The 26,010-nt window shown below is 40.5% G+C and overlaps 1 protein-coding gene across 7 annotated transcripts in view; it reads left to right on the plus strand.

The window, feature by feature from the left end:
* The window catches only part of LOC102689237 (rho-related BTB domain-containing protein 2), a 36,548-nt gene extending 15,181 nt beyond the window's left edge, over positions 1–21,367 (plus strand). For 2 of the 7 annotated variants that reach the window (XM_015362856.2, XM_006625300.3), the window contains 9 exons: positions 6,427–6,628; positions 9,662–9,765; positions 10,036–10,221; positions 11,459–12,417; positions 14,405–14,523; positions 14,906–15,056; positions 16,190–16,278; positions 17,143–17,248; positions 17,518–21,367. In XM_015362856.2, the coding sequence (XP_015218342.1) occupies positions 6,427–6,628; positions 9,662–9,765; positions 10,036–10,221; positions 11,459–12,417; positions 14,405–14,523; positions 14,906–15,056; positions 16,190–16,278; positions 17,143–17,248; positions 17,518–17,729 (2,128 nt within the window). In that variant the 3' untranslated portion in view covers positions 17,730–21,367. Of the gene's footprint in view, positions 1–449; positions 1,464–6,426; positions 6,629–9,661; positions 9,766–10,035; positions 10,222–11,458; positions 12,418–14,404; positions 14,524–14,905; positions 15,057–16,189; positions 16,279–17,142; positions 17,249–17,517 lie in introns of those variants that run through there. The other 5 variants (XR_001480311.2, XR_011183442.1, XR_011183441.1 and 2 more) reach the window with 5 other exon arrangements.
* The last annotated feature ends 4,643 nt before the right edge of the window (positions 21,368–26,010 follow it).

A 26,010-nucleotide genomic window follows, 5' to 3' on the forward strand; every position in this document is an offset into this window, starting at 1 on the left:
ACAACAAAAATGGAATGTAGCCTCCCATACGACATGAACTAAAATCAAATATCAACCACTAGATTAAAAGAAGACCGTGCCCCTGAAAGTCTCAGTTCCTGTGTGTCAGAAGTAGCGACTCTCATGTTTGCGTCCCCGAAAACAAAATATCTGAATTTCGAATGTTACAATGTCGTTCATTTTGTGATTTACAAACGAACATGTGCTTAAACCACGCATTTTTAACCAATGCATATAAAAAATAAAAACACTCCCCATGAGCGTCTCCAGTTAATAGAGACCAAATACCTACGGAGTCCAAAAATAACCTACGCAGTGGAAACGTGAAGCTCTCACCATTAAGAGCGACCTGCTGATGTTATGACCCAGCAGTCACGAGTCACCTTCACCGTATTATAACCCGCGGTAACAAGCAGCCGCGGCAGCCAATCAATAGCAAGCATCTTAGAAATAGCCAATCAACACATTATCCATCGTAAAAGGCGGGGACTGAAGACTTTTTATGAATGGGCTGAAGCCTTGGTCCGCAGCAGTATTGGAGTCCGTAACTAAGACAGGGCTAGAGTCTTTCAAAGCTTCCACATTTTGAACGCTTTATTCGACAAATCTAGTTTGTTAAGAAGTGTTTCTTCAGCGCGCAGTGCGTCTGGAAGATATCCGTGGCAATGAAGCATCTCGGTTTATTTTATTTCACGTGATCACGTCCGTCAATAACCGGGAGACGTCTGCTGTCCGTTTTGATCAGTGCTGCTCAGCCCGCTACCTCTTAATTTGTAGTTTCCGTCTTTTTTTTTTAGTTTTGAAGTGTATGTGTGTTGCTGCCGGGGGCGTTGAAAATACCGTTATAGTATAGCAGTAATGGCGTTTGTATGCGTAACAAGAAAAAGAAGACTGGCTTTTACCAAACTGGAGAGGATCGTCTTGCAAATGCGGTTTTGGATCTCTGACAGCTGATGTTCAATATAAGCTTTGTCATTCCGAAACGATAGATTTGTCCTTGATTTTCGGATTGGAAAACCTCATTGTACCTTTGCTAATTTAATCTTTGTGTTATGTTTTCTTTCTAGTGAATGTTACATACTGTCATAATAAAACAATGGCACTTCTGTGGTTGTATTTAAATATTGTTGCTTATGGAATTAACATATTCGTTTTTATAAAATATGCACGTTAATGAGTTAAATACATCAACTTCACTTTTAAAATACATCTTTAGTTCTTATTTTGTAAATTATTTTTTTCTGTTAAATAATCCATTGCGTTTATGTATGGTTGCTAAGTGGCCGTCTAGTTTTGGTAAGAAATAAAAAATCTGTTTCCTTGGAAACACCAGACTGTAGGACAGCGAAATCAACTACCACCATTTTCCAGACTGGGAGGTGAGCAAAGTCCGTTTCCCCCCCTCCAGACTGCCATTTTATTTAAAGATTACGATATATTGATCAACCGGAGAAAAGATTAAGGTAAAAACACTGCATGTTTCACCCCATGTTCTGAGTTTTGACGTTATCGCCATTTTAACGTGTGGCGTTAAATGCACTCGAATTGAGCTTCTTATGAGCAGATAGTTATACAGCGTGTTCATGGACATATGTTAATGTATAATTAATTTAATCGCGTTGGCAGAATCGCTGGCAATCCGTTCAAAGCTGTATGTGTCTAATGTCCTTAGCATCCTTTTTATTTATTTTTTTTGGCGTTTTTTCTAAAAATTACTTGTAAACGTGGAAGAGAAGCACGTGTTTCGATTGACGGCTTTGGCAATTCAAGGGAAATGACGCAATCTGGCAAATTATTATATAGAACGTCCATGGTTTTTAGTAAAATGTGTGTTTTCAAGACGTTTTTCTAGATGGCAATATTTTAGGGAAACTTGAGATTGAGACTGGAAGCGAGTTGACTAAAGGGGGCAGCTGTCCGTCGTCTGTCATTATGTATTGCCTTGTCTCAGTTATTCCACTAGGCTTTTTGTGATTAAAATCTGAAGCAAAGGAAAAAGCTGGAGACCGTGTTAACACGGACAAGGGCATAGAAAGTAAAATAAGAATCCGTCTTTATTTCTATTTCTAAACGAAATCACCTGTATCATTGACAGTTTTCACTTCTCAGAAACCTTGTCTAGGAGAAATTAGTTGACTAGAACAACCTTATGTGAAGAAATTACATTTTTTGTTTCTTCAACTTGATGCGGTGAGTTTGTGCTTTAGTTCTAAAGTTTAGTGAGGGACAGTCTAGACAGCAGGTCAGTCCCTGGACTGACAGGCTGTGGATTTGAGTCCTGCACTGCAGACACTGCTATTGGACCTCGAGTGAGGTACCGTACCCCTGTTGCTCCAGTCTACCCCGTTGAGTAGGGACCAACACAGCCTGTGATATGCTCTCAGCCTCTTGAACACTATAGTAACCAGGATGAGCTCTGGTCCAATTAGCCACTAGTATGGATGTGTTACAACAGGACGTACCTGTATGGACTGATTGAAACAAACATGGTTTCTTGTGAGAAAATTGATCAAACCACCTTGCTTAAAGAGATGAGAGGTAAGAAAGTGTTCGAGGTGTATCATGCTTTTTTCTCTGCTTAGAGGTCCCACCTTTAAAATAGTGTGTGGCTGAAACAAAGTGATGAAACATCTTTAAACCAAGTTGTACAGTTGCTTCTGTCTGTGGAGATAGCCTTCATTCACATCATATGTTTTTTTTTCCCTGCACAAAGCTATACAGGTGTGAGGTGTTTTCACACCAGGTATAAACATGTTATGTAACAGGGCAATGGTGGCCCAGTCTGCTGGCTTAAATTACAGTTCAACTCTGAGCTGAAGAACAAATAATTCAAGTGGTCAAAAAAGAGCAGTCCTCCTCTGCCTTCATCTACTGATGACTCAGAGATACTCATTAAACATTCTAGAGTTTAGCATGTTCCTGCAGAGCTTGGTAGGAATGGTTTAGTACCATTTAGTACCAGGTGGGGGCTGCACATTGGTGGTGGTGGAGGGGAGTCCCCATTACCTGTAAAGCACTTTGAGTGGAGTGTCCAGAAAAAGCACCGTATAAGTGTAAGCAATTATTATTATTAGTAGTAGTAGTAGTACTTTTTTCCCACCCCTGCAGATCTCCAGTAATTTTCATAGGTGTCTTTGGTCAGTAGCTAAAAAAGAAGATTATTCTTGACAGCTACTGTAAGTGGTTGAGTTATACAGTTTGCAAGCTTGGTTAGAAGGAATGACCAGAAAACTCTTCATTTTTACATTATGGGACTTAGAGATTCCATAAGCATAACACAAAGCAACAAATTTAAAACTTCAGCATAATGGTTCCATTTAAATTTTGATAAATTTCCATTAAATAGGCCTACATCCTCGATAGCAGGTCTGCCCTGCATTTGTAGTTACAATCTCAGGAGTCGTAACTCATTCAGGCTGGTCTATGGAATGTTTACCTCCTTCATACAATGTATAAAAAACTAAACGATGTCATTCCTGATCATTTTAATGCTTATTGCCATTTTTAAATTCAATGATTTTACCCCTCTTTTGTCCTCCACTGTCCCAGCCCTGGAGAGATTAAGAAGCTGTCTTCCCTACAGTTTTACCACTTGACAATATGGCCCTACCTGTATATAAAGAAAGTTGCTGAAATGTCAGAATGGCAGCTGCACGTTAGACTGCATTCGGAGTCTCTACAGTTGGTTGATAGGGTTAGGTTGTCAGTTGACTTTTGTCCTACTACTACAGTTTTAGCCCCTAGACAGAAATCTTACATACCAGATGGATATGATAAAGGTGTGTTTTAATAACACCACTACCTGTCTTGCCAAGTCCAGAGAGTGTTTTTTATGCCATGATGTAACTGGATTTAGCTGCTGGGATTCTGTGTGCACTGATGCAGAATGGCAGCTGAATTCCAAGCATTTGTCTTCTTTCTCTTTACATCGTTTTTTAAAGCACTGTAGTGCCTTTTAGAGACTTAAGTTGTCTTTTTCTTTTTTCTTTTTGTCTTTCCGTTTTTATATTTCTGTCAGTGTGCCTATTGAAAATGCATAGTTTCATAGTTCAATATGCATTAATAAGACATCAAAACAATTCAAATGGAATCAGTTAATATATTGATTTCGACAAAGATAAATTAGAAGTACTAAGCTATAGACTACATGACGTACTGTATCATCTTAAAACTGAAAGATATTCTTGGCATTTCTACATGTTGTCTATATGTAAATAAATATAAAATACTACCCTGTCTTTTCTCATTAAAACATGTCTTTAGTTTTGATTATTATTTTTAGAAAATTGAAATAATTCTAGTGATTATTATGTGCAACAATTCCTAGCCTTATCAAAATCCAAAAATAGTACAGTGCAATATAATTAATATGGAAGCAACAAAATGAGTGGAGCCCAGTTAGTTATGTTGCTGGGGGTAGATGGGTGAATTGGTTTGCTGCCCTATTTTCTGGGTTCATAGCTTGGGCAGTCTTCCTGGTGTAAACTTTCAGAAGCCACACACAAGAGAGAGAGACTATTTTTTTTGACCAGTCATCGGCTGTTGCTAGGCCGAGAGGATGATGGAAGGGCTGGATCAGCTTTTTGTTTATACAGCACTCAGGAAATGCCAGCCTCTTTGCTCAGTCGTTACTGTAAAGCACTTCCCTAGTTGCTTCCCATCTAGGGATGGAGAGTGTAGGGCCTGTACAGAAAGTAATAACAGGTAGGAAGCACTGTTAATTCTTTCCAGTTTTGTCTTGCTTGTCTTTCCTGTATCTGGACAGGGTCTCTGTCGTCTTATAAGTTGGACAGACAGCAACATGTAAGGAAAAGATATCTTTTGAGTTGTACACCACAAATAGCTAATTTCCTTTTGCGTTTGTGTGAAGTAGAGAAACCAGTTTTGTTTTACACATCCTCTGTGCAGCTGTTGATCAAAGTGCTTTATACAGGATTCGATCAAATAATGGGATCTTATTGTACTGAGTAATTATTTCCTAAACTATAGGATGACCTGAATTTTAAGGAAGTTTATATCTCAAGCTGCCTTGTGTGTACTGTGAAATGGCACAATTCTGTTATAAGCAGGAAAGAGGGAGCAGTTCTTTTCTATGAAACCTTGTCATAGCAACTTATAAGTAGACTTCTAATTGTTCCCTAAGTAAGATTTTTTTTAAGATCACTTTATTAGCTCTATACAATTTCTTGTATTATGAATTTGTCTTTTCGCATACCCCAACCTGCTCTCTATAAGACACACAGACAGGGAGAGAGAAGCTGGGGGGTCAGAGCACAGTTGGGGTTAAGGGCCTTGCTCAGGGGCCCAATGGAGTAGGATTCCTCTGCCGGCCGCAGGATACGAACCGGCAACCTTCCAGCCACAGGCGCAGATCCTCAACCACAGAGCCAGTAGCCTTTGTAACATCGCTGCACATCCATTCCTTTGTGATCCCATTTCTATTTTGCAAAGGCACCACATAAGCTGACGAGCCTAATTGCAGAGGGGATATCGACACAGTTGGAAAAACTATGACCAAGAATCATCAGCTCAAACGCTGGAGAAAGTTATCAGGCTTGCACCAGTTTAATTTATTAAGCTTTTATGATGTTTAAGCTCCAGGTGTCTGCCACAGCATGGAGTGCTTCGTCGGCAGACTAGCTCGAGATTTCTTTGGTCCTGACACTCTTGGCTGAGAGACTGATGCCTGGCTGTGAGGGTGAGGCTGTCAGAGGCTCCCAAAGAAATGAGCTGCAGCAGAAGCAGCGGCTGGGGAGGAAGGAGTCTGCAGTGCATTGGATGCTGGGAAAGAGAGTTACCTGCATATATACTCCAGTACTCATGTGATCAGAGACTTTGTCTATTCCCATGACATTCATTTCAGAGTCCATTATACAGCCACATTACACCAAGAGGTCACTGTCCTGCAAGACTTGTTCTGTTGACTTTACAAATCAGCAGCCACTTAAGAAAAGGAATACATTTATCAAATTAGGCAAGGGATTGGTTCAGTTCAGAGATCAGTTGAAATGAAACTTCAATGCACCGCCTTCAGAAAGCTTTTCCCACTCAGAGGCACCCCCAATGAGGGAAAGAGGGAATTTCTTAACTTGAACACGTTACCTCTTAGGCACAGTGGCTCAGAAAACACTTGGTCCAATGAAGACCTGGCTGCTGGGTGAATGTCATTCTTACCTGGACACTGCTAAAATCGCACAACAAATTTGAATTTTTATTAACACGCTTCCATTTTTGTAATCTATCATTGCATTACTCCATGGCGAGTTTATTTGGAAGCTTTGAAAAGCAAAACGAAACTGTGGAAATAGGGTTGCATAAGGATGATCTAAGGGTTATCTCATCCTTGTTGAACGACACTCGGGTTTTAGGAGCCTGGTAAATTTGGGACGGTATATGTTAATAGGTTTTCTTTTTCAACCCCTTCAGGTCCCAATTGATGGATTCTGACATGGACTATGAGAGGCCAAACGTCGAAACTATCAAGTGCGTGGTGGTCGGAGACAATGCCGTTGGAAAGACGCGTCTCATCTGTGCCCGTGCCTGCAATGCCACCCTCACGCAGTACCAGCTGCTCGCTACACACGTGCCCACTGTCTGGGCGATAGACCAATACCGTGTCTGTCAGGAGGTCAGTGACGACCTTAATTGCTTAATTGAACAAGTTTGTATTGGGATTTGGGAAGTCAAAGTACTGTGCCTTTCTGTTTACATTCAGTCAGTTGCTACCTGAAAAGCATCTGCAGACCAGCAGGGTTCGGGCTCATACCCCACCTGTATTGGACAGAAATGTGTCTGAGAACAGTGAGGAAAACAAACAATTCTTTTCAGGGCGTATTATGCAAAAGACCTTCTTCAGCTTGTTTAGGCACATTAATTATTTCATTAATTACCTCCTTACAGTTTTTCTGTATTATATTTTAAACATTATTTTCATTATGCAAGTTCAAATTATTATTCCTATTGGAGAAACAAGTGTTTGGAGTGTGTTTTGGATCTTGATTTGGCTCAAACCAATCATTTCTTAAATCAGAATTAGTAGTTAACATGAGATTTATATTTACAGTACTCGTTTTAATTTCCTTCTGTTAGTGCAAATCTCCAAAACTTGAAAATATCACAGTACTGCCTCCCCTATGTTTTTCTGTGGGCTGCAGATATACCATAGTTCTTCTAATGACTGATTATTATCCTGTCCTATTCTAATGAAAAAAATACATTAAAACTATTATAAATAACGATGGATTGTGAAAAGCTTAGGGTATTTAATATTAATTAATGCAGTGATTTTTATACACCGCACATATTTTTATTAAAGCACACGATTTGAATTCATTTACCACAAAACTCCTCAGGTTCTTCAGGCCCCATTATTTCCAAGACTGATTCGCCAAATTAGAATCTTTCTATTCATACTGAGTGTTACAGCTACATGAGGGGTGGTCAAACACCTAGTTAACATTTGCAGTGCTCTCCAATCTGCAAAGCAAGAAAGGAACTGAAGTGTTTTTTTCTGATCTGTATTAGTCAAACATCAGTATGTTAGACAAACATTCTTCCCTAGAATAACAAATCTAATCCCAGAATTAACATACCTGCCAGATTCAGAACAGCTCCTACTGAGAGAGGGGGGATGGAACTCTGTGGAGCTGGTAGCCCAATACGTAACCTCCTGTTCACACAACAACATAGTGTTTTATGTCTTGTACGTTGTACTGTATATAAATGTCCTGTGAAGTGTTTGTATCATAAATGCTTGTAGCTGCTGTATTGACTGTATATTCTTTGGGAACACTGTAATTCAACAGTCATGCCAGTAAAACTGTTTGATTTTTAATTTGTATGGGGTCTGAGACACATTCATAAAAGGAATTGTCTGGTTAAGTTAGGTTAATTAAGCTAGGAAAAATGATTGAGGGTTGAAGAATAGAGGATAGAACAAGCAGGTAGACAGCAGGGAGATGAGGAAAGGACACTGGAAAAGATAAGAGGAAGAAAAAGGAAAGAAAGACACAAGGAGAGAGAAGAGACAGTGCCAGGCAGGAGGTTCTTGTCTGATTAACCTTTAAGACTAGATTCAAATTAAGTATTTGAAACTTGTGAAAAAAGCTTGTTTTTTTTGGGAAACTCTGATTTCCTGTATGGGGAATCCCTAGGTTAAAGACAGTCTCTCTTCGTTAGTGGATGTATTTTTAGAATAGAGGTTTACTTTGAAGTGCTTTAATTCTAAGTTATATTATGTTTGGAATAGAAGGCAGGTTTATCTTTTTTTTTGGCCTTCTAGGCTTTATATCCGATAGAGCTTGTTTGTAAATAGACTAACTTGTGTGTTGTATGTTTAAATTGTGAGTTGTTTAATGTGTCCTTGTTATTATTAATCAATGTTTGTTAACCCACTGTGCCTGATTTATTACTCTCTTCATTGTAGCAGAACAAAGAACAAAGAACAAAGATGCCTTTAATTATAAGAATATGTTTCTTGGCATATATTTATAACTTATGATTTTTTATTTTACTTATTAATTAACCTGCTCGGCCTATTCTATTTTCATAACGCCCTTTTTTGTAACAATATGATATTTTAGATTTTTTGCCTAGGTCTGTAAATTTTGTTTCCCATCATTTTGTGCATAGGAGTTTGTAGGGTAAGAGACATGATTGCAGATGCTCATTTAATAATTACGTATTTGTCATTAAAGAATGAATTAGCTGTAATTGGTTAAAGTAATTAGTTCCTTGTCATTGACTTCTTTGAAATTCAAGACTTTCTGGTTGGCTTTCACTCTTGGCAATTCCTATGAGTTTTCAAGCTTAAACAGTTCATTTCATTCTCAGTGAAGCATGTTTTTTTTGTACTGGCAGTGAGTATTTAACAATCTGTAGTAGTAGTACAGAGGGGGTTTCTCAAAATTAGAAGGTTTCCTATCTCAGTCCAATGAATTCTTCAACATCAGAAGTGCAAACAAGCCCACAAGCCCCCTGAAAGAAATCAGACCGGTACTGCACATCATGTTGACTTCCAACTCTTTGTTTTCGGTCCTTTGTAAATCAGCATGCTTCATTTACAGTAGCATTACTTTTTAATTGTCCGTAATACTTCTGAAGTAAAAATTGTGTTGTTGATTATTTCTTCACAGTGATTGCAATTGCTTGCAAAGATTAATATTGGGGTGCTTTATTTCTGAAATGAATAGTTTATCATGTTGTTTTTTTTATTTAATATGTTTAATAATTTAATTGTTTTTTTATTTTTAATTATCTTATGACATCTTTTACAATACAGTGTTTTGTATTTTAAAATATTCTGCTGTTGTTTCTGCTTGCATCCTTAGATAAAATGTTTCTCTTCTAGGAAAACAAACATTCTCATCAATGAAGGAGCAGTAAGGTGTTGAACTGCGGATAACAGAAAACAATACAATGGTCTCAGACCAGTGCCAAGCTGCCAGAGTTGCTTTGTCATATTGACTGCATACTATATAAATACTAAAGCTGTTCATTTTTTAGCGCAGTAGATAAACACACTAACAAGCAGCAACTCCAAAAGTCTGTCGTAGAGCAAGTAAATGGAATTAAATAAATAAAAAGTCTAGATCATCCATACTATTGCTCAAAGAGCTGTAGACTGGCAAAATCAATTAAAAAAGTATGTGTTTTTCAACAGGTGCTGGAGCGATCCCGGGATGTAGTAGATGATGTTAGCGTGTCCCTGCGTCTCTGGGACACTTTTGGAGATCACCACAAAGACCGCCGATTCGCTTACGGCAGGTACTGGGCACCACATTTTCTCTTTTTATTCTTACATTTACTTTTTTTACTCTTACATTTACTCTTTTAACTCTTTCGTTCCTGAAGTTCTCTTTTCCGTGACGGAAGTGTGAGATTTCCTGTTTTCTGCTCAAGCGTAGACTGCGATGATCAAAGCCTTTTCAAACCACATCGCTAAGAGTGGAACATTCAAGAGGCCAGTGATGACTGTTCTCTGCCCTCTGTATCTTTCGCGCGTTCTTACATCTGTTTCTGCTGACCCTCTGCCAGGTCGGATGTCGTAGTTCTGTGTTTCTCCATTGCCAATCCCAACACTCTGCACCATGTGAAGACCATGTGGTACCCGGAGATCAAGCACTTCTGCCCACGGGCACCCGTCATCCTGGTAGGCTGCCAGCTGGACCTGCGCTACGCGGATCTGGAGGCTGTGAACAGGGCGCGGCGCCCCCTAGCCAGGTCAGCTGGTGCTTCCTCTGCCAAGGGAGTTTTTCTAGTGTCTCACTGTAGTTGCTTTTCACGGCTTGTTTGTCAACATGCAATACAGTCCATTAGCCTCAAGATGTTGATGGAGCCTTTTTGTCAAACCAAATAATGAGTAATCATTAAGCAATGATTTAGCTATTTTAATCATTTCAATTAGTCTGTTATTACATAAAAGTATTAGTAGATAAACAATGCTGTAGGTACAGTGCCCACAAATGTGTACACGTTATGAATATCTACAGTACAACAGTATAGAAATCAGACATTTGTTTTTGAGTGTATACTCTATAATTGTGGCAGATGCACTATTTCAGTTTGTTAGGTTATTAGTAATGAGAGCTGAAAAGCTTATAGATTTCCTTGATGGCTGAAAGGCTTTAGGATAGGATGAGCTTTATTGATTTCTGAAAATGGTGTAAAAAGAATTTTAAAAGGCTTATATTGCATTCTGTTTCGGCGGTTGAAAAAGATACATGCCCTTGTTTATGATAATTGGTTGTGAAATTTAAACATGGCATATTTTGGTAATCTGGCGTTCTTTAACTGATAAACATTAGGCTGTTAAAATTTGTCCTGCAGTTTTAAACATTGAATTTTTGGATTGATTAGTTGTTTATTGTCAAATTAGTGCAACCTGAGTTGCTATGAAGACCTCTAAAAGTTCACAGTTTACTGTACTGCAGTGTTAAGAAACAAGGAATTAAAAACCGCACAGCCTTACTCCTAGTTAAAATTCACTGCCCATTTCCCCTCGCATCTGATGTGAAAGCCCTGGAGTCCCTCTTTATACTAGAACAGATCCAGCAGAAAAAAAATATTTTACATTCACAGGATCTTAAAAGATGCATATGAAGGTTATTAGCACCAACTGACACTTCACTGTCCTGCCCTTCGAAACGCAAAAATCTGATTTAAAAGCATGTCATGATTAATACAAGACATATTGTAGGCCGTGTGTGATGCAGGGCAGCATCTGTGCAAATTAGAATGAGTCAGAAAACCTGTCTTTCTGAGAGCCGTTTGGATACCAGGACTGCTCAGTGTTGTTTTGGAGATGCTGTCTGTCCAGCGCGGTGCATCAGAAGATACCCTTATACCTTGAATCTCATCTTAAATGAGATACACTCGAACTTGTGCCAAGTTTGTGTTTCACTCTGCTTTTCTCATTCCGAACCCATCTGCTGTTCCACACTCCCCTTCTCCACTGCAGACCCATTAAGCCCAATGAGATCCTGGCTCCAGAGAAGGGCAGGGAAGTGGCCAAGGAGCTAGGTGTGCCGTACTACGAGACGAGCGTGGTGGCCCAGTTCGGGGTGAAGGATGTCTTCGACAATGCCATCCGCGCCGCCCTCATCTCCCGCCGTCACTTGCAGTTCTGGAAGTCCCACCTGCGCAATGTGCAGCGCCCGCTCCTACAGGCGCCCTTCCTGCCGCCCAAGCCCCCGCCGCCCATGATCACGGTGCCCGCGCCCCCCTCTACCACCGAGGAGCACCCGGGCCGGCTCCTGGAGGACCCGCTCTGCGCCGACGTTATCCTGGTCCTGCAGGAGCGCCACCGCCTCTTCGCCCACAAAATCTACCTGGCCACGGCCTCCTCCAAGTTCTTCGACCTCTTCTCGATGGACCTCAGCCCCGAGGAGGAGGACGAGCGGCAGACCCCCAGGAGCCAGGCGCTGTCCGGCCGGGACCTGTTCATGCGAGCCGCCAGCTTCGACATGTGTGAGAACAGCGGAGAGGGCGACCGCGCCAGCCTGCGGGCCTCCACGAGTGACGGCACCCTCCGGGGGGGGGGCTCCTACGGCAGGGGGCGCAGGGGCCGGCTGCTGTCCTCCTGGAGCCGGGCCTTCATCAGCATCCAGGAGGACATGGTGGAGGACCCTGTGACCTACAGCTCCCGCCTGATGACCGTGGTGCGCATGGACCCCTCCATCCAGCTGGGCCCGTTCCGAGCGGTGCTGCGCTACCTGTACGCGGGCCACCTGGACGAGCGCGAGAAGGAGCTGATGCACATCGCGCACATCGCCGAGCTGCTGGAGGTCTTCGACCTGCGCATGATGGTGGCCAACATCCTCAATAACGAGGCCTTCATGAATCAGGAGATCACCAAGGCCTTCCATGTGCGGCGCACCAACCGTGTCAAGGAGTGCCTGGCTAAGGGCACGTTCTCGGGTGAGGATTGCTGTACAGTGCTGAGTCAGATCGCAGTCCTGTACACACTGTATTATTGCAGTCTTTGGAAAAAAACTCTTAATATTCCTCGGACAGAAACTGACAATGAATCCTATAGGAGTCCAGAAGAAATTACTCAGTCCAATACAAGTAATATGTATTGGACTGAGTAAGCAGTTCAGCCAGCAGCATATCACCCTGCAACTCACAACTGGCAACCCACTGAAGCTCAGCAGGTGTGAGCCTGGTCAGTACCTGGATGGGAGACCTCCTGGGGAAAAACTAAGGTTGCTGCTGGAAGAGGTGTTAGTGGGACCAGCAGGGGGTGCTCACCCTGTGGTCCATGTGGGTCCTAATGCCCCAGTATAGTGACGGGGACACTATACTGTAAACTGGCACTGTCCTTCGGATGAGACGTAAAACCGTGGTCCTGACTCTCTGTGGTCATTAAAAAATCCCAGGGCGTTTCTCGAAAGAGTAGGGGTGTAACCCCGGCGTCCTGGCCAAATTCCCCATTGGCCCTTACCAATCATGGCCTCCTAATAATCCCCATCTATGAATTGGCTTCATTACTCTCTGCTCTCCTCCCCACTGATAGCTGATGTGTGGTGAGCGTTCTGGCGCACTATGGCTGCCGTCGCATCATCCAGGTGGGGCTGCACATTGGTGGTGGTGGAGGGGAGTAGCCATTACCTGTAAAGTGCTTTGAGTGGAGTGTCCAGAAAAAGCGCTATATAAGTGTAAGCAATTATTATTATTATAATATAGAAATGATCACACAATATTGCAGAATTCTGAAAGGGGTTATAAGTCATTCCTTTTAAATATCTAAAGAAAAATGTTGGCATATTTTCCGTGAAACACCTCGTGACATTCCTGCAGGACGTTTCACAAAGGCAGTGTAATCGGACGAGATTCTGTTTAAACAGTGTGGCTCAGGGGCTTCGTGTATTCCTCTTTCCAGCACCGAACCAAATATTAAACGGTTTTCTTCTTTAGATTAAGGTCACATTTCACATTCAAATTTAGAATTTGAATGCAGAAGAAGAGAACTCAGATCTTTTACATCAAAATGCCCTTTTTAAAATAAATTATTCACATTTATTTTACATGGTCTGTTTCAGCTGGAAATAAATGCTGTTTCTCGCAGTATTTGTGCTGCTTATTTTAAAATCATTTGCTGTGCCATGAAAACTTTTGGACAAGAGAAATGTGTTGCATGCTGAGAAGGTTTGCATATACTGTATGCAAACAACTTTGCCAATATTTTTTAGAATTAATTCAGGTTGTAAAGATTTCATACAGTATTTTCTTAGTTTGGGTAGTAATGAAATTTCAGGGACTTCTTCTTAGCTATAAAAAGTTTTTTTTTGCCAGTACTTATAATGCTTAAATAAATTTCTGGCCTCCTGAACCTAAAACCACCCCTGCTTCCTGAACGTTCTCCAATATAATGATAAAACTGAAGAGAGAGTTACTCAGCTCAGTCGTCACTTCTGAGCAGTGTGGTGCTGTACATCCTGCTTTGCTCCCGTCATGATTGTCACTAAATTTTGTAATGTTCACTTTAGATTCTGCTTTGTGTCACAGAATTCTGACTGGTTTTCACTTACCTATGACTGTTAACTGATACATTAAAACTCCACAGTCATAGGCAGGCAAAAAGCTTGACTAACGCTCAGAGTTCTTGGTAATTCAGTTGAACGCATCATGCTTTTCCATTGGAACATGTAAAGGTTTATTACATGCTGAAAGGAAAAGAAAATTGGGTCAGTGTTTCAGCTGTGGAGCTTATTTCAGGTGTCTCTTTTTGTTTCCTTTCAGCATGGAATAAACCTTTACCTCTTCCTTTGCAGCCTACCCATGATGACACAGCTACCTACTTGAAATGCTTTCCCAATGGCAAAAGTAGCAAAAGTAATGTAGGAGATCCTTCTGTAGGACAATAAATTTGAAGTATGGCTTTTCTATTTCTTATCTCCATCAGATGTGGTGTTTAAGTTGGACGATGGCACAATCCTGGCTCACAAGCCCCTGCTCATCTCTAGCTGTGATTGGATGGCTGCTATGTTTGGGGGGCCCTTTGTGGAGAGCTGCACCAAAGAGGTGGGTCCCTTGTGAGAACTGGAAGGGACAGTTACTGAGGAATATTTGAAGTCTTAGAACGTTCTGATTGATATAGAAAAAATGCAGCACATTGCGTTGCTTTGAGGACTTCTGGGACGTTGAGAGTAATTTGAGGTGCCGCTGCGTTGCCCTGGCTGCACCAACCACAACCACCATCACACGTGCTTGTATTTGTCAGTCGATTTAACACCAGCTTCCTGGAGATATTGGCGCTTTCAGTACACTGACATAGTTTGTACACATTAGCTCAAAGATATGGCATCAGCTTTTTAAAAATATTCACCAACCCAAGGGCTCTCTCAGAGTTCTAACCACGCTCCCACCCTGTGGTCACGCTGTGTTGTTTGTGTGTTTCTTGCAGGTGCTTTTTCCCAACACAACGCGTAGCTGCATGCGGGCGGTGCTGGAGTACCTGTACACGGGCCGCTTCTGCTCCCGGCCAGACCTGGATGCCATGGAGCTCATCGTCCTGGCCAATCGCCTCTGTCTGCCTCACCTTGTGGCGCTCACAGGTACCCGGGGCTGGTGCCATGTACATGAATATCACACACACACGCCGGTCACACTCTGTTAGGCCCTGCGTAATGAGCAAAGCCACAAGACCAGACAGGGCTGACAATCAGTAGGATTGAGTCTGGAGCTGCATCTGCGTGAATGAGCAGAGGTTAATTCCAGGTTGGAGAGTAGAAAAAGTAGAAAGAAGTAAAAGCACTGTGGAGGCTACTTCTCATAAGAGAGAACAGGAATATGAAACTTCTTCTGTCAGCTGTAAATTGATCAACTGATCAAACTCACTTCTCATTTTGGGATTTTTGATTTTCACCTATACAAGGAGTTTGTCTCCCAGATCTTTATTTCTCCTCCCATGCCCATTCTCATACTCTCTTCCATTGTCCTCCTTACGTCACAGAGAGTTAGAAGTGGGAGTGGGCCAGTGGCTGTTTCTTTGAGTTGTGCGCACAGTGGCCAGTCTGTTTGTTGGGTATGGTTTGTTTTCTTTTTAATGTTCTGTTCTCTCCCCTTATAAGGTCTTCTTGTTGCTATAATATAGTCAGCACAGGCACCAAACATCACAGATAGAGACACACTGTTTGCCTAGACACTCACAAAGTCAATTACCATGCAGTCAGAGCGAACACAGTGGCAGTGTGGAGGTGTTGGGCCAGTAGGGGACTGGACCTGGGACCCAGGAGAGGCCAAAGGAAGGAGGGACAGTGAACCCTAGCAGTTTGTATACGGTCATGGTCTATATAATTACCCCAGCTCTGACAACCTTCCGTGATCTCCAGGACATTCCCGTCCTGTATTTAAGTCCTGGAGTTCCAGATCATTTGACCTGTGCCAAGATAGCGGAGTGGAATATATATTGTTCAAGTTCAAGTTCAAGTTCAAGTTTATTGTCATTACACTCATATACACGGTATATGGTAGAACGAAATGCTATTTAGCTAGCTCTCCGATGAGGAAAAAAAACTACGATAAAGATCCGTTTAAGAGAGCACGCTGGGCTGCTGCCTGCGTGGGCGCCGCCATCATGCAATTGCTGTGTAACGTAGAGCTTACAGCCGTGATCATCAGAGGGATGCAGTGTGGCCTTCAGCAGTCAGGAGTGGTGAGTGCTCACGGAGCTGGTGTCTCATTGCAGAGCTGTACACTGTGACAATGTTGATGGAGGCAGCCATGATGGGAGTTGACATTGATGGAGATGTGCTGGTGTACCTTGAAATGGCGCAGGTATGGGTAGATATATCTGGTCTCTTCCTCCTGATGGGGAATATGATTCAAAGAAATATGCTGCTTTTATACTGAACTTCTACATTGTTTTATTGGGACCCTCTACATACTACCTCCTCCATCTCTTTCCTCTTATTCCTGGAGATCTCATTTCTTGCAGTTGCTGGTTTATCTACGTTAATTTAATGTTTCCCCGGGCAAAAGGAATTGGCATGTACAGCAGAGGTGGAAAACTTGAGAAAAACATAAGCAGTTGAATTGAGAACAAACATCCAAGCTTTTTTTGTTTTCCATAACATTTTCCAAAAAACTGAAAAGTGTAAACTATTTAAAAGCTACTTCAAGGGCAATTAAATTGAGCTCAAATCAAAACCAAGAGGCAGATTTTATTCTTCTGCCAAATTAAAAATGCAGCATCCAATACCTAAACAATGTCTTTTCACAGAACAGGACTGTTTTCTCAGAATAGTGGAACCTTCATTCAGAGTAGGGGTCCCCACCCTGGTTCTGGGGTCCTTCACGCCTGCTGGTGTTTGTTCTTTAGTTTTTTTAAATCCATCTTAAGTTGAATTTAACTGCCAAGTTGTTTAACTGGAATTTTTGCTTGTTTTTGAAAAACTGAAATGTGGGTGATATTAAGAATCTCTGCTCCAACATACTGTATGTAAGGACCTGGAAAAAATAAATGCTAAATCAGGTCAATTAAGGGTCCAGTTATTGTAATTGGGGATGTGTGGGGTGCCTGGGACCGGGGCTGGGAACCTGATTTAGAGGAAATTCCTATGGAATGCCATTTTAAGGCAGTTTGCTCTGCTAAGCACTGAGTGTTTTCTTACCTGCCTCTGTTTTCGTGTGTCCTCGTAGTTTCACTGTGCGCATCAGCTCACCGACTGGTGTCTCCACCACATCTGCACCAACTACAACAGTGTGTGTCGCAAGTTCCCACGTGACATGAAGGCCAAATCTGCAGGTATTCACCTGTTAGAACAGTAGAAACGAAGACAATTAAAATGTACAGAAATAATAGCATTGCTGTGGCTTCAGTGGCTTTACAGTTAAACCAAATTCAATCTCTGTTTTGTGCTGTAATTGCCAGAAAAATTAGAAAATAACATAAATAATTCTTTAGCATTCTGTTATCAAAGGATTTTTAAATGCAATTTAACATTTTAATACATGCGTACATGACAGCATGACATGACGACAAGCAATGCGTTCTGACCTTCTGCTGATTTCCAGAGAACCAAGAGTATTTCGAGAAGCACCGCTGGCCGCCCGTCTGGTACCTGAAGGAAGACGATCACTACCAGAGAGCGCGCAAGGAGCGAGAGAAGGAGGACTACCTGTACCAGAAGCGCCAGTGCAAGCGCAAGTGGCTCTTTTGGAACCTGCCTTCCTCCCCATCCTCCAGTTCGTCCTCCTCCTCCTCCAGCTCTTCTGCTGTGGTCTGATTAGCTCTTGAAGGCCCTGCCCAACCCTTGGAAAGAGGAGCCAGGGGGGCGTGGATGGGAAATTCGGCAACAAAACAGGTTGCACCCGAGGCCTTGACATCTAGGCCCACCTTCACCGCTCTGTGGTGTTTCTGCGGGGGAGTAAATAGCACTGTACCCTTGGCTGTGCAGTTTTGGATTGGAAGGTCCTTTCAGAGCAGGAGAACATTTAGGTCAGGCTCATGTTTTTTTTCCCCTTTCACGTCTTGCTTGTTTTCCCCATAGAGAGCTGTGGAACATCAATTTCTGTGGAGTGCATTGGCCTCGAATATGAAGATTTTCCTTCTCTGGGACACGTGAGGAGCAAAAGCTGTCAAGTGTATCTGGAGTATTCAGGATCAATGTGGGGAGAAAACATTCACGATGAGCCAGTACGCCAGTCCTCTTGTTGATGCTGATACCAGCTGATGTTTCTTTTGCTTGGGTGCCCTTCTAGAGGAAGTATGACAAAGGCAGAAATAAAAACCTTTGGCATGCTGACATCTTCCAGGATTTGCAGCTAACACCACCTTTCAAACTGCTAATGATTCTGATTATGTGTCAGTTGGTGAATATGTGTCTCATTAAATGACCAGCAAAACAGTTAAACAACAAGTCTGTATTTTGACACTTTGTAAGCCCAGTCATAATGTATGCCAAAGTGACTGGGTAAACCTTTTAAGGCTATGTCCTGTAAAACATATCTTTAGATAACACCGCATCCAGTTTACTCCAGTCCTTAAAATTCACATTAAGGACTGATCAGGAACAAGAATGAGATCAACTTGACTTAATTGTACAGACATATTCTTGAGATTAAGCAATGCTTTCTTCTTCAAATTTCAGTTCTATATTGGAAAAATCACTTCATACAAGAACCTGGACAACATACAAAAATGCATAATTTGAGGTAGCTTTTTATTGCTTGTTGTTCTTTATACTGAGTGAAAACAAATCCAAAAGTAATTTGGTATTAAGCTGGAATTCTGTATCTGCTGTAGTATTTCTAGACATTTGATTGATTTTAGTGAAAAACAAGTAGTGTCCATATGACAAGGAACTGATCATCTGTACAGTAGGTGTCCCATCAAATTATAGTGAATGATGCATTGTGATCTCTGTCATATCACGAGAGAAGAACGTCTTCCAGTGTTGTGATAACACACACTTGCAGTAAGGGACAGAAAGGAGTGTACACTAGTGAAATGCACTTAAATTTGTTGGAGCCTCAGTGTTTACTCTTGGAATGTCTCTGAAAAAAAAGAAAACTGTCTTGTATATGAATATGTTTTTTCTTCAAGTACCAGTCAAAGCTTTTATTTGTAAATACAAAACTCTCTGATACAGCTCTTTAAAGAATAGCAGTCCCAGTGAAAAAAGTCAGTTTTCATCCAAATAAGTAACATGGTAACCATCCATCCACAGTACCTGAAATATTGCTCAGCCTAATGCAACCTGTTCAGGTAGCAACTGGGATGACCTGAAGCTTAGAGCATGTTATTTTCTTGCTTAAACATTGGAGAGGTTTTGGGGTATTTTCTTATCTCTGTTGTCAATTAAAGTTAAAGGAGCACTGGAGTTACTTAAAATAACTAGTGAGAGAGACATTGTGAATTAGTTATGGACCCTCATCTTACACCCATGTCTTACAGAGAGCCTCGTCTGTCTGTTTTCCCAGTGCTGCTGTTCAATAGGGGATCTTCTGACCAGATTTCAAGGAGCAAGCTCTGAAGAGCATGTGTGTTGACTTTTATTACTCTGCTTGGTGTGCTGTGACTGCAAGCACTGGTACGGCACCCTAGGTGGAAATGGACTTGTGAGATGCCTGAGTGACTCAGCTTCTCCTCCAACGATGGACAAAGTGGGGTGGTGGCTTGTAGTGTCCTTGCTCACTGCATCTCCAGAAAAAAACTGATGAATGAAGTATTTAGTGTTAGTGAAAACTGGGCATTTTTTGGAAATGTGATAAAAAAAAGATTTGTAATCATGATGCTAAGAGACGTAACACAATTGTTTTATCTGCAGCCAGTCAATGTACAGTATTAAAGCCCCTGGAGATCTTTGAGAAAACCATTCTGTACTGTGACACCTTAAGTACCCCCTGTGGGTTTATGTTATTGAATTGAGAAGTCATACAAGGAATCAGACAACTTGCAGAAGACCATGGGATTTATGTGTGTGTATGAATACAAACAGTACATGTGCTATTATCAGTGTCAGGACATGCCTGCTGACTTTACAAAAAATGACATAGATGTTTTTGAATATATCTTTGCAGCTTCCTGTGGATAATGGAAGATATTCAGAAGTCTCTCTGTGGATTATACAAATTTTACTCAGTAATAATGTAAAACACGAGTCTTGCAAATGAGAGTTTTGGTTATTAGTTTAAACATGTTACAGTAATTGCTCTGCACTATTCTGCTACACTGCAGTATTGGACTATTCTGAGTTTTTCTTTTGTTGTTTATCCAGGTTTGGTTTGATTACAATTCTGAGTTTTTGTGTAGTTAAATCCACTTGGTTAGTCTAAAGCTTGTGTTTCCATGCAATGTTTACTGTAAAATCACTTTTTTAACAAATGAATAAAAAGATAATGAAAATGATAAATATATACACACACCGTGTGGTGCATTACACCCATGTATAGCAACATCTTTTCAGGCCTACAATCTGAGATATCAACTCTTATTTGATCAACTCAGAATTTGTGTATATATGTGCACACATGCATAATATATACAGTATGTCTCATATATACAGTATACTTTAAATACAGTACATATGTGTGTATATATCATGTAAATGCTTTTGCATGTGCAACTGATATATTTATTAAATGCATAAGACTACTTCAAAGTTAAGGCAAACACAACAAAGCTACTGTTTTTATTAGGAAACATTTTAGTTATACACAAAGAAAAACAAGGAGCATGCCTAGATTGAATCAGTTTAGAAATCAAAATTGCTTACATTGGTTTAATTGTAAAATGTACAGATTGATACTGCACATAGATTTATTTTAAAATGTAGTCTCTGGGTTCAATATTCCTGTTTTATGCTGCAAAGCCGTTTGGGATTTCTGTGAACATTGTTTCCATCTGTCTTTCATTTCCTCGAGAGGAATGGGAGGTGCTCTAACTGGGGGGTGGAGTAATCACAAATTATGTTACTAAACCCAGTGGTAGGTTTGAGGCTAGGAGACAGGCACCTGCTCCTATAGCTTTGTGATATGACATTTCACCCAAGGCCAAAGCAACACTATGGCCTCCTCTATATGGAGGCTCACATCAGACCTACCAAAAACACTTCTTAGTACAAACAGCTGCCAAAAGCACTGTTCTGTTGCTTGTATATCAGAAAATCAAAGGGGAAGCACAGTACTCACTAATTAATCTTCACTAACAATTAAATTTTTGCTGATCACGTAACCTGATCCTGTCAAATGATCTTCACAGTGCGTTACAGTACCCAATTTCTGGTATTTTATTCTGAGCAAGGACAGAGACTTTCATGGTGTTATGGACTCCTGCTGAACATAAAAACATGATCGTTATTTCCTGTATTTGTCATTGTAATATAAGTTGGTTTTGTCAAGTAAAATGTTCTGAATGTTTTAATGAATGAAGCACTGTGAACTTTTTCGGATATTCTTGCAGGGTGATGATTTTGTCCCGTGTTTATGCCGTTACAAAAACGTTTTAGCCTAGGCAAACCACTTTTTCTTCAATTAAAAAAAGAGTGTTGTGAAAATGCATATATGTATATACAGTACATACTGTATATTCTGCAGGCCTATCCACCTCTGCAGATGTTTCCAAACTCTTTCACGGCAAGTTAACTCTTTACTACAGAAGAAAACGTTCTCTAAAATTTAAGCACTTTTTTTGTGGAACCATACAGTATTAAATTAAGTTGCGGTTTGGCTTTTATAACGTGCAGTTTTTTTTTTAAATCTGTCAAACCATTTGTATTCTACAGTGAATGTGGCCAAACACAAAATTTAGGAGCAATTTGTGTACAAGTGGAATTTAAAATTTACATCAGACATGCTGAATCTGTTAAAAAAACAGGGATACTGCAAAGTAACTTCTTACGAAATGTAACAGAATTAAGCATATACGGTGAGACATGCTTTCTCTTCAAATACATTCTCAGAGTGTGCAGATATGGTCACGAAGGGGTGTGTTTGGCTTGTTGGGAGACAAACTGACTCATGTGACAGCTCTGCAAGCTAAGACCCAGGGAAAACAAAATGTCAGAGGTGATATCACTTTGTGCTACTGATGACACCTTCTGTAGGATAGCAAAGTCAACAAATTTCGGCTTCATCCCGTAGATGGGAATGCTTCATTCTGAAGAGGTAGTGTTACAGTATGGAAAACATTAACAGCACCATCATAAAAATATCAGCCTGGTAGATGCTAATCAGGAAATGTAACATAAAACAGAGCACTTTATGCGGGAGCTCTGATTTTAACCACTATGAGGAATTTACAGTATATGGCACTAGCAAAAAAATGTCCATTGTGGAAAATATGGTGCAAAATTCTTTTTGATAACGTGTCAGACCAGAAACATAAAGGGTGCATCTTGCCATTTCATCTAGTTTGACAAGCTCACAATTGGTGGCAAAACCAGCCTCCGTGAAAAGTTCTACATAAAGGAAATCACTGTACTATACATGCTGTATATCACAGGGCTGTCAATGTTGCATGTGCATGCCTACACTATTTCATTCATGCTGCTCTAGTTTGATTTTTGATTGACTTTGAATGCTTTTTAGAGAATTCCCTAGCTTGGTTCTTTGAAAGACATTTTATGCTAGGGTCGCAAAACAAACTTTTAATGTAATGACAGTACTGCTGTTGAGCTGACTAAGCCTTCCCCTGCTTCATGTAATACATCATTAGTTTTACCCAGGGCTAAATCAGTGTTGACTGCAATTCTTTTTTTAAGGCTTGTAAAACAAGAAAGCGAAAACACTGTCAAAAGTTCTGCTTTACGTCATTGTCTCATCTCCATCATCAACAGTCTGCCTGTATCCAGACTTTCAGGTTCAACAGGATGAGATATTGTGACCTTTGGGAGACTCTGCCTGATAGTTTGAGCTGCCACTGGTTTCTAAAGCTGTGAGCTCTTAACCAAGTTGACACTGCATGCAGGTTGTTCTTAGGTCAGTATTTGTACTCATTTCAATCTTAATGTTATAATTCATTTGAGTAAGCAGTGTTTACAGCCAGTCCTGTGGAATTTAAATAATTCTCATAAAAGAACTTCCTGAAATTGGAAAGTCTGCTTCCACACATTGCTGTATGCTTTTTCTGTCTTTCTCAAGAAAACATCTGTTTGGTTTCTAAAGTGCTTTTATGTTTTTTTTGTATTTTTGGGTAGCTTAAAAACAGACATGACATAAATATATGTGTATATATAAAGCATAAATAACAGGCGAAGTTAGTAAATTACACATTTCAGTTGCTAGTTTCTTTTGAACAGGGTTACTTCTTAAAATTAAACAGTTTTGGACTAATTGTTTTTAAGACATTCTTTGCTAACTACTGTAATTATACAAACAATAAATGTATTGGTGGAATTTATTACATTAAAAAATATTTTCCCCAGCTTGATGTTAATTTTGAAAAAGTAATCCCTTGCACAAGAAACTTGCAACTATAATCAATTATATAATACATTAAAATTTAGAAGTAACCTGCCCAGAGCACACCTACTATATAAACTGGTATTTACACACATAAAATATTCATCTACAGTATTATCATACAGATTTTTTTTCTGCTTTATCACTACAATTTTACAAGGGCTTCCAGTTTGTGAAGCATTAAATTGGTAAAATAGCATTGGAATGAAGCTTTTATTTTCACCCTGGGCAATGCCCATCTGTACACTGCACGCAGCTCTTGCACTTTACTACCTGCTTCTAAAGCCAAGCCCAGGTTAGTTTAGCTTCCAAGTGCTGATGAGATGAAGCCTTCGGGGCTGTAGGGCTACAGTGTGCATCTTGTATAGCTTCACCGAATTTGTTATTGTACAGCCCTTTTCTCTGTCTACACCTGTTGATTTTATTTCTTAATTCGCCAATCAATATTTTAAAATTCTGAATCGCTGGCTAGAGTACAAGAGCAGACAATGATCTCCTGCTTTGCTGTACAGTATGTTGCAGTGTCTTTCCTTTGGTTCAGTGCCAGAGCTCACACGCCCTTAGAGTGATGGCATTGATCACACAACAGGTGCTGAATAGATAAAGAGAAAACAAAGCCCATGTCTGAAGTATCCTGTTACAAGAAGTATAAATGAGTCCCCTGTATTTTGTTTTTGCTATGTATTTTTAATAGGCATGGCCATTAGGAATATGAGTTCAGTTTGTTTTACTCTGTAACTATAATGAGCCTTTCACGGCATTAGAAAGGATACCTTAACAAATTAATTGTACATCACTCATTCTGTATTAATCAGTGACATTCATGTACAGTAGCTGCAGACGTCACATCTTTTCACCCACCCCCAGCGTTCTGGTGTTATTTAGGTTTTAGTTACTGGGAGGTTACTGGGAGATGGGAGATTTTTGGTGAATCTCCCATCAAACACAGAGATCTTCACACAAATTATTGAGATTACAGTGCTCAATTTTTAAGTGGAAGGGGTGACCTTACAAGTGTGGACTGATGTCTTAAACGTCGCTGTATCAATGGAAACATGCTGAATGCAACAAGCCCCAATTATGTATCTGAATTGTTGCCTAGATGATAATTCTATAGGAAATGTCTTTAAAATCTATATTTCTATGTGTGTTTAAATATATATGCTGTATATTGCATCGGAAATGAGTCTGTGCTGCATAAACATATTGATAAACTATCCAAGCCAATCTACAATAGTAAAGCAGCATGCACAAAATGGAAAGCTGTTTCAGCAAGACATGCTTCAGTAGGCCATTAAAGAGGTGAGATTGCAGCATCTTTCATACTCAACACTGGCACTAGAATTCAGGTGTTAAATTGCAAAAAATGAAATAATAATAAACATGGTCAATCTAACTCAGACCTTCAGGAGCCCTTATCTGTGTGTTCAGGTGCTAATTTCACCGCTGCAGAGAAGCACAAAACCAAAGTGAGCAAAAAGCAGCTGCTAGGATGAGATTCTGCTGTACAATCATGGTAGTGTAGAGCTCTTTTAATAAAGAAGCCTTGTGTAGATACTGACTAAATATATAAAACTTTAATGTTTTCTCTGTGTTGTATTTCAATGAGGCTTTTGTTTTTGACTTGTGTCCTTCTCTTTTGTGATGCTGCAAAATAAATGAACTAAGGGAATATAAAACCCATTTGTTAGGTAAATGAGGTGCAGGGCTCATCTTTTGTTGCATGTGTCCTTGATGTGTAAATAATGTTTATTAATAAATATGATAGAAGTTAATCTGATGACAGATGTGTGCCGTTTTCATTTTGGGTCATTTGGGGATTTTACATTCAAAAGTTCCGCTTTTCATCTTAAAAACAAATTTGGCGATGTAATGTTGTTTCCGTTTCAGACAGTAGGTGGCACAGTAGATTGGCCAGTTAGAGCTGTTGCCTTACAGCTCTGGGTCCTGGGCTCAACTTTCAGACTGTGTGGAGTTTGCATGTTCTCCCCATATTTACCGTGCATGTTTTTTTTCTAGGCTTTTGGTTTTCCTCCCACCACCCAAAGACTGGCTGCCTGTTTGATTAACTATTCTAAATAATAAAAACATAAGAGAGGTTACAAATAAGAAGAGGCCACATGGCACATCTAGCCCATTTGGAAGTAGCTAGTTGAACCTCCGGTTCTTGCTTTTAAATGCAAAATCCACTTGCTTTCCACTTGTGCCCTCTGGTTTGTGTTCCAATGTTTAGTTGAGAATTTTGAATAATTGTATCACAGTGCCTCATAGCCTTCTCTGAATAAGACCACAAGTGGTTTAATTCTTTCAGCCTGTCCCTGTAGGACCTTGCTTGAAGTCCCAGAATGCATCTGATGGTTCATCCTTGCACTGGGTCCAGTACAGCAACATCTTTCTTGCAATATTATGGCCAAAATTTTAGGAATAATCGAAACGAGGTTTTCCTTCTCTGTTGCCCCCCAACGGACTGCCCTGTCCAGGAGGAGAGCGGGTGTGAGCTCTCTGTCCTGCCTTGCAGTTTTATGCCTCTAGGATACTGTATGTTCCACAGGAGGATACACTGCTGGATGATGAGGGAAGGGTGGATGTTTCAGACGGGCTTTG

Source organism: Lepisosteus oculatus, chromosome 2 (genome assembly GCF_040954835.1).
Source record: "Lepisosteus oculatus isolate fLepOcu1 chromosome 2, fLepOcu1.hap2, whole genome shotgun sequence".
In the NCBI taxonomy this organism is placed as follows: domain Eukaryota; kingdom Metazoa; phylum Chordata; class Actinopteri; order Semionotiformes; family Lepisosteidae; genus Lepisosteus; species Lepisosteus oculatus.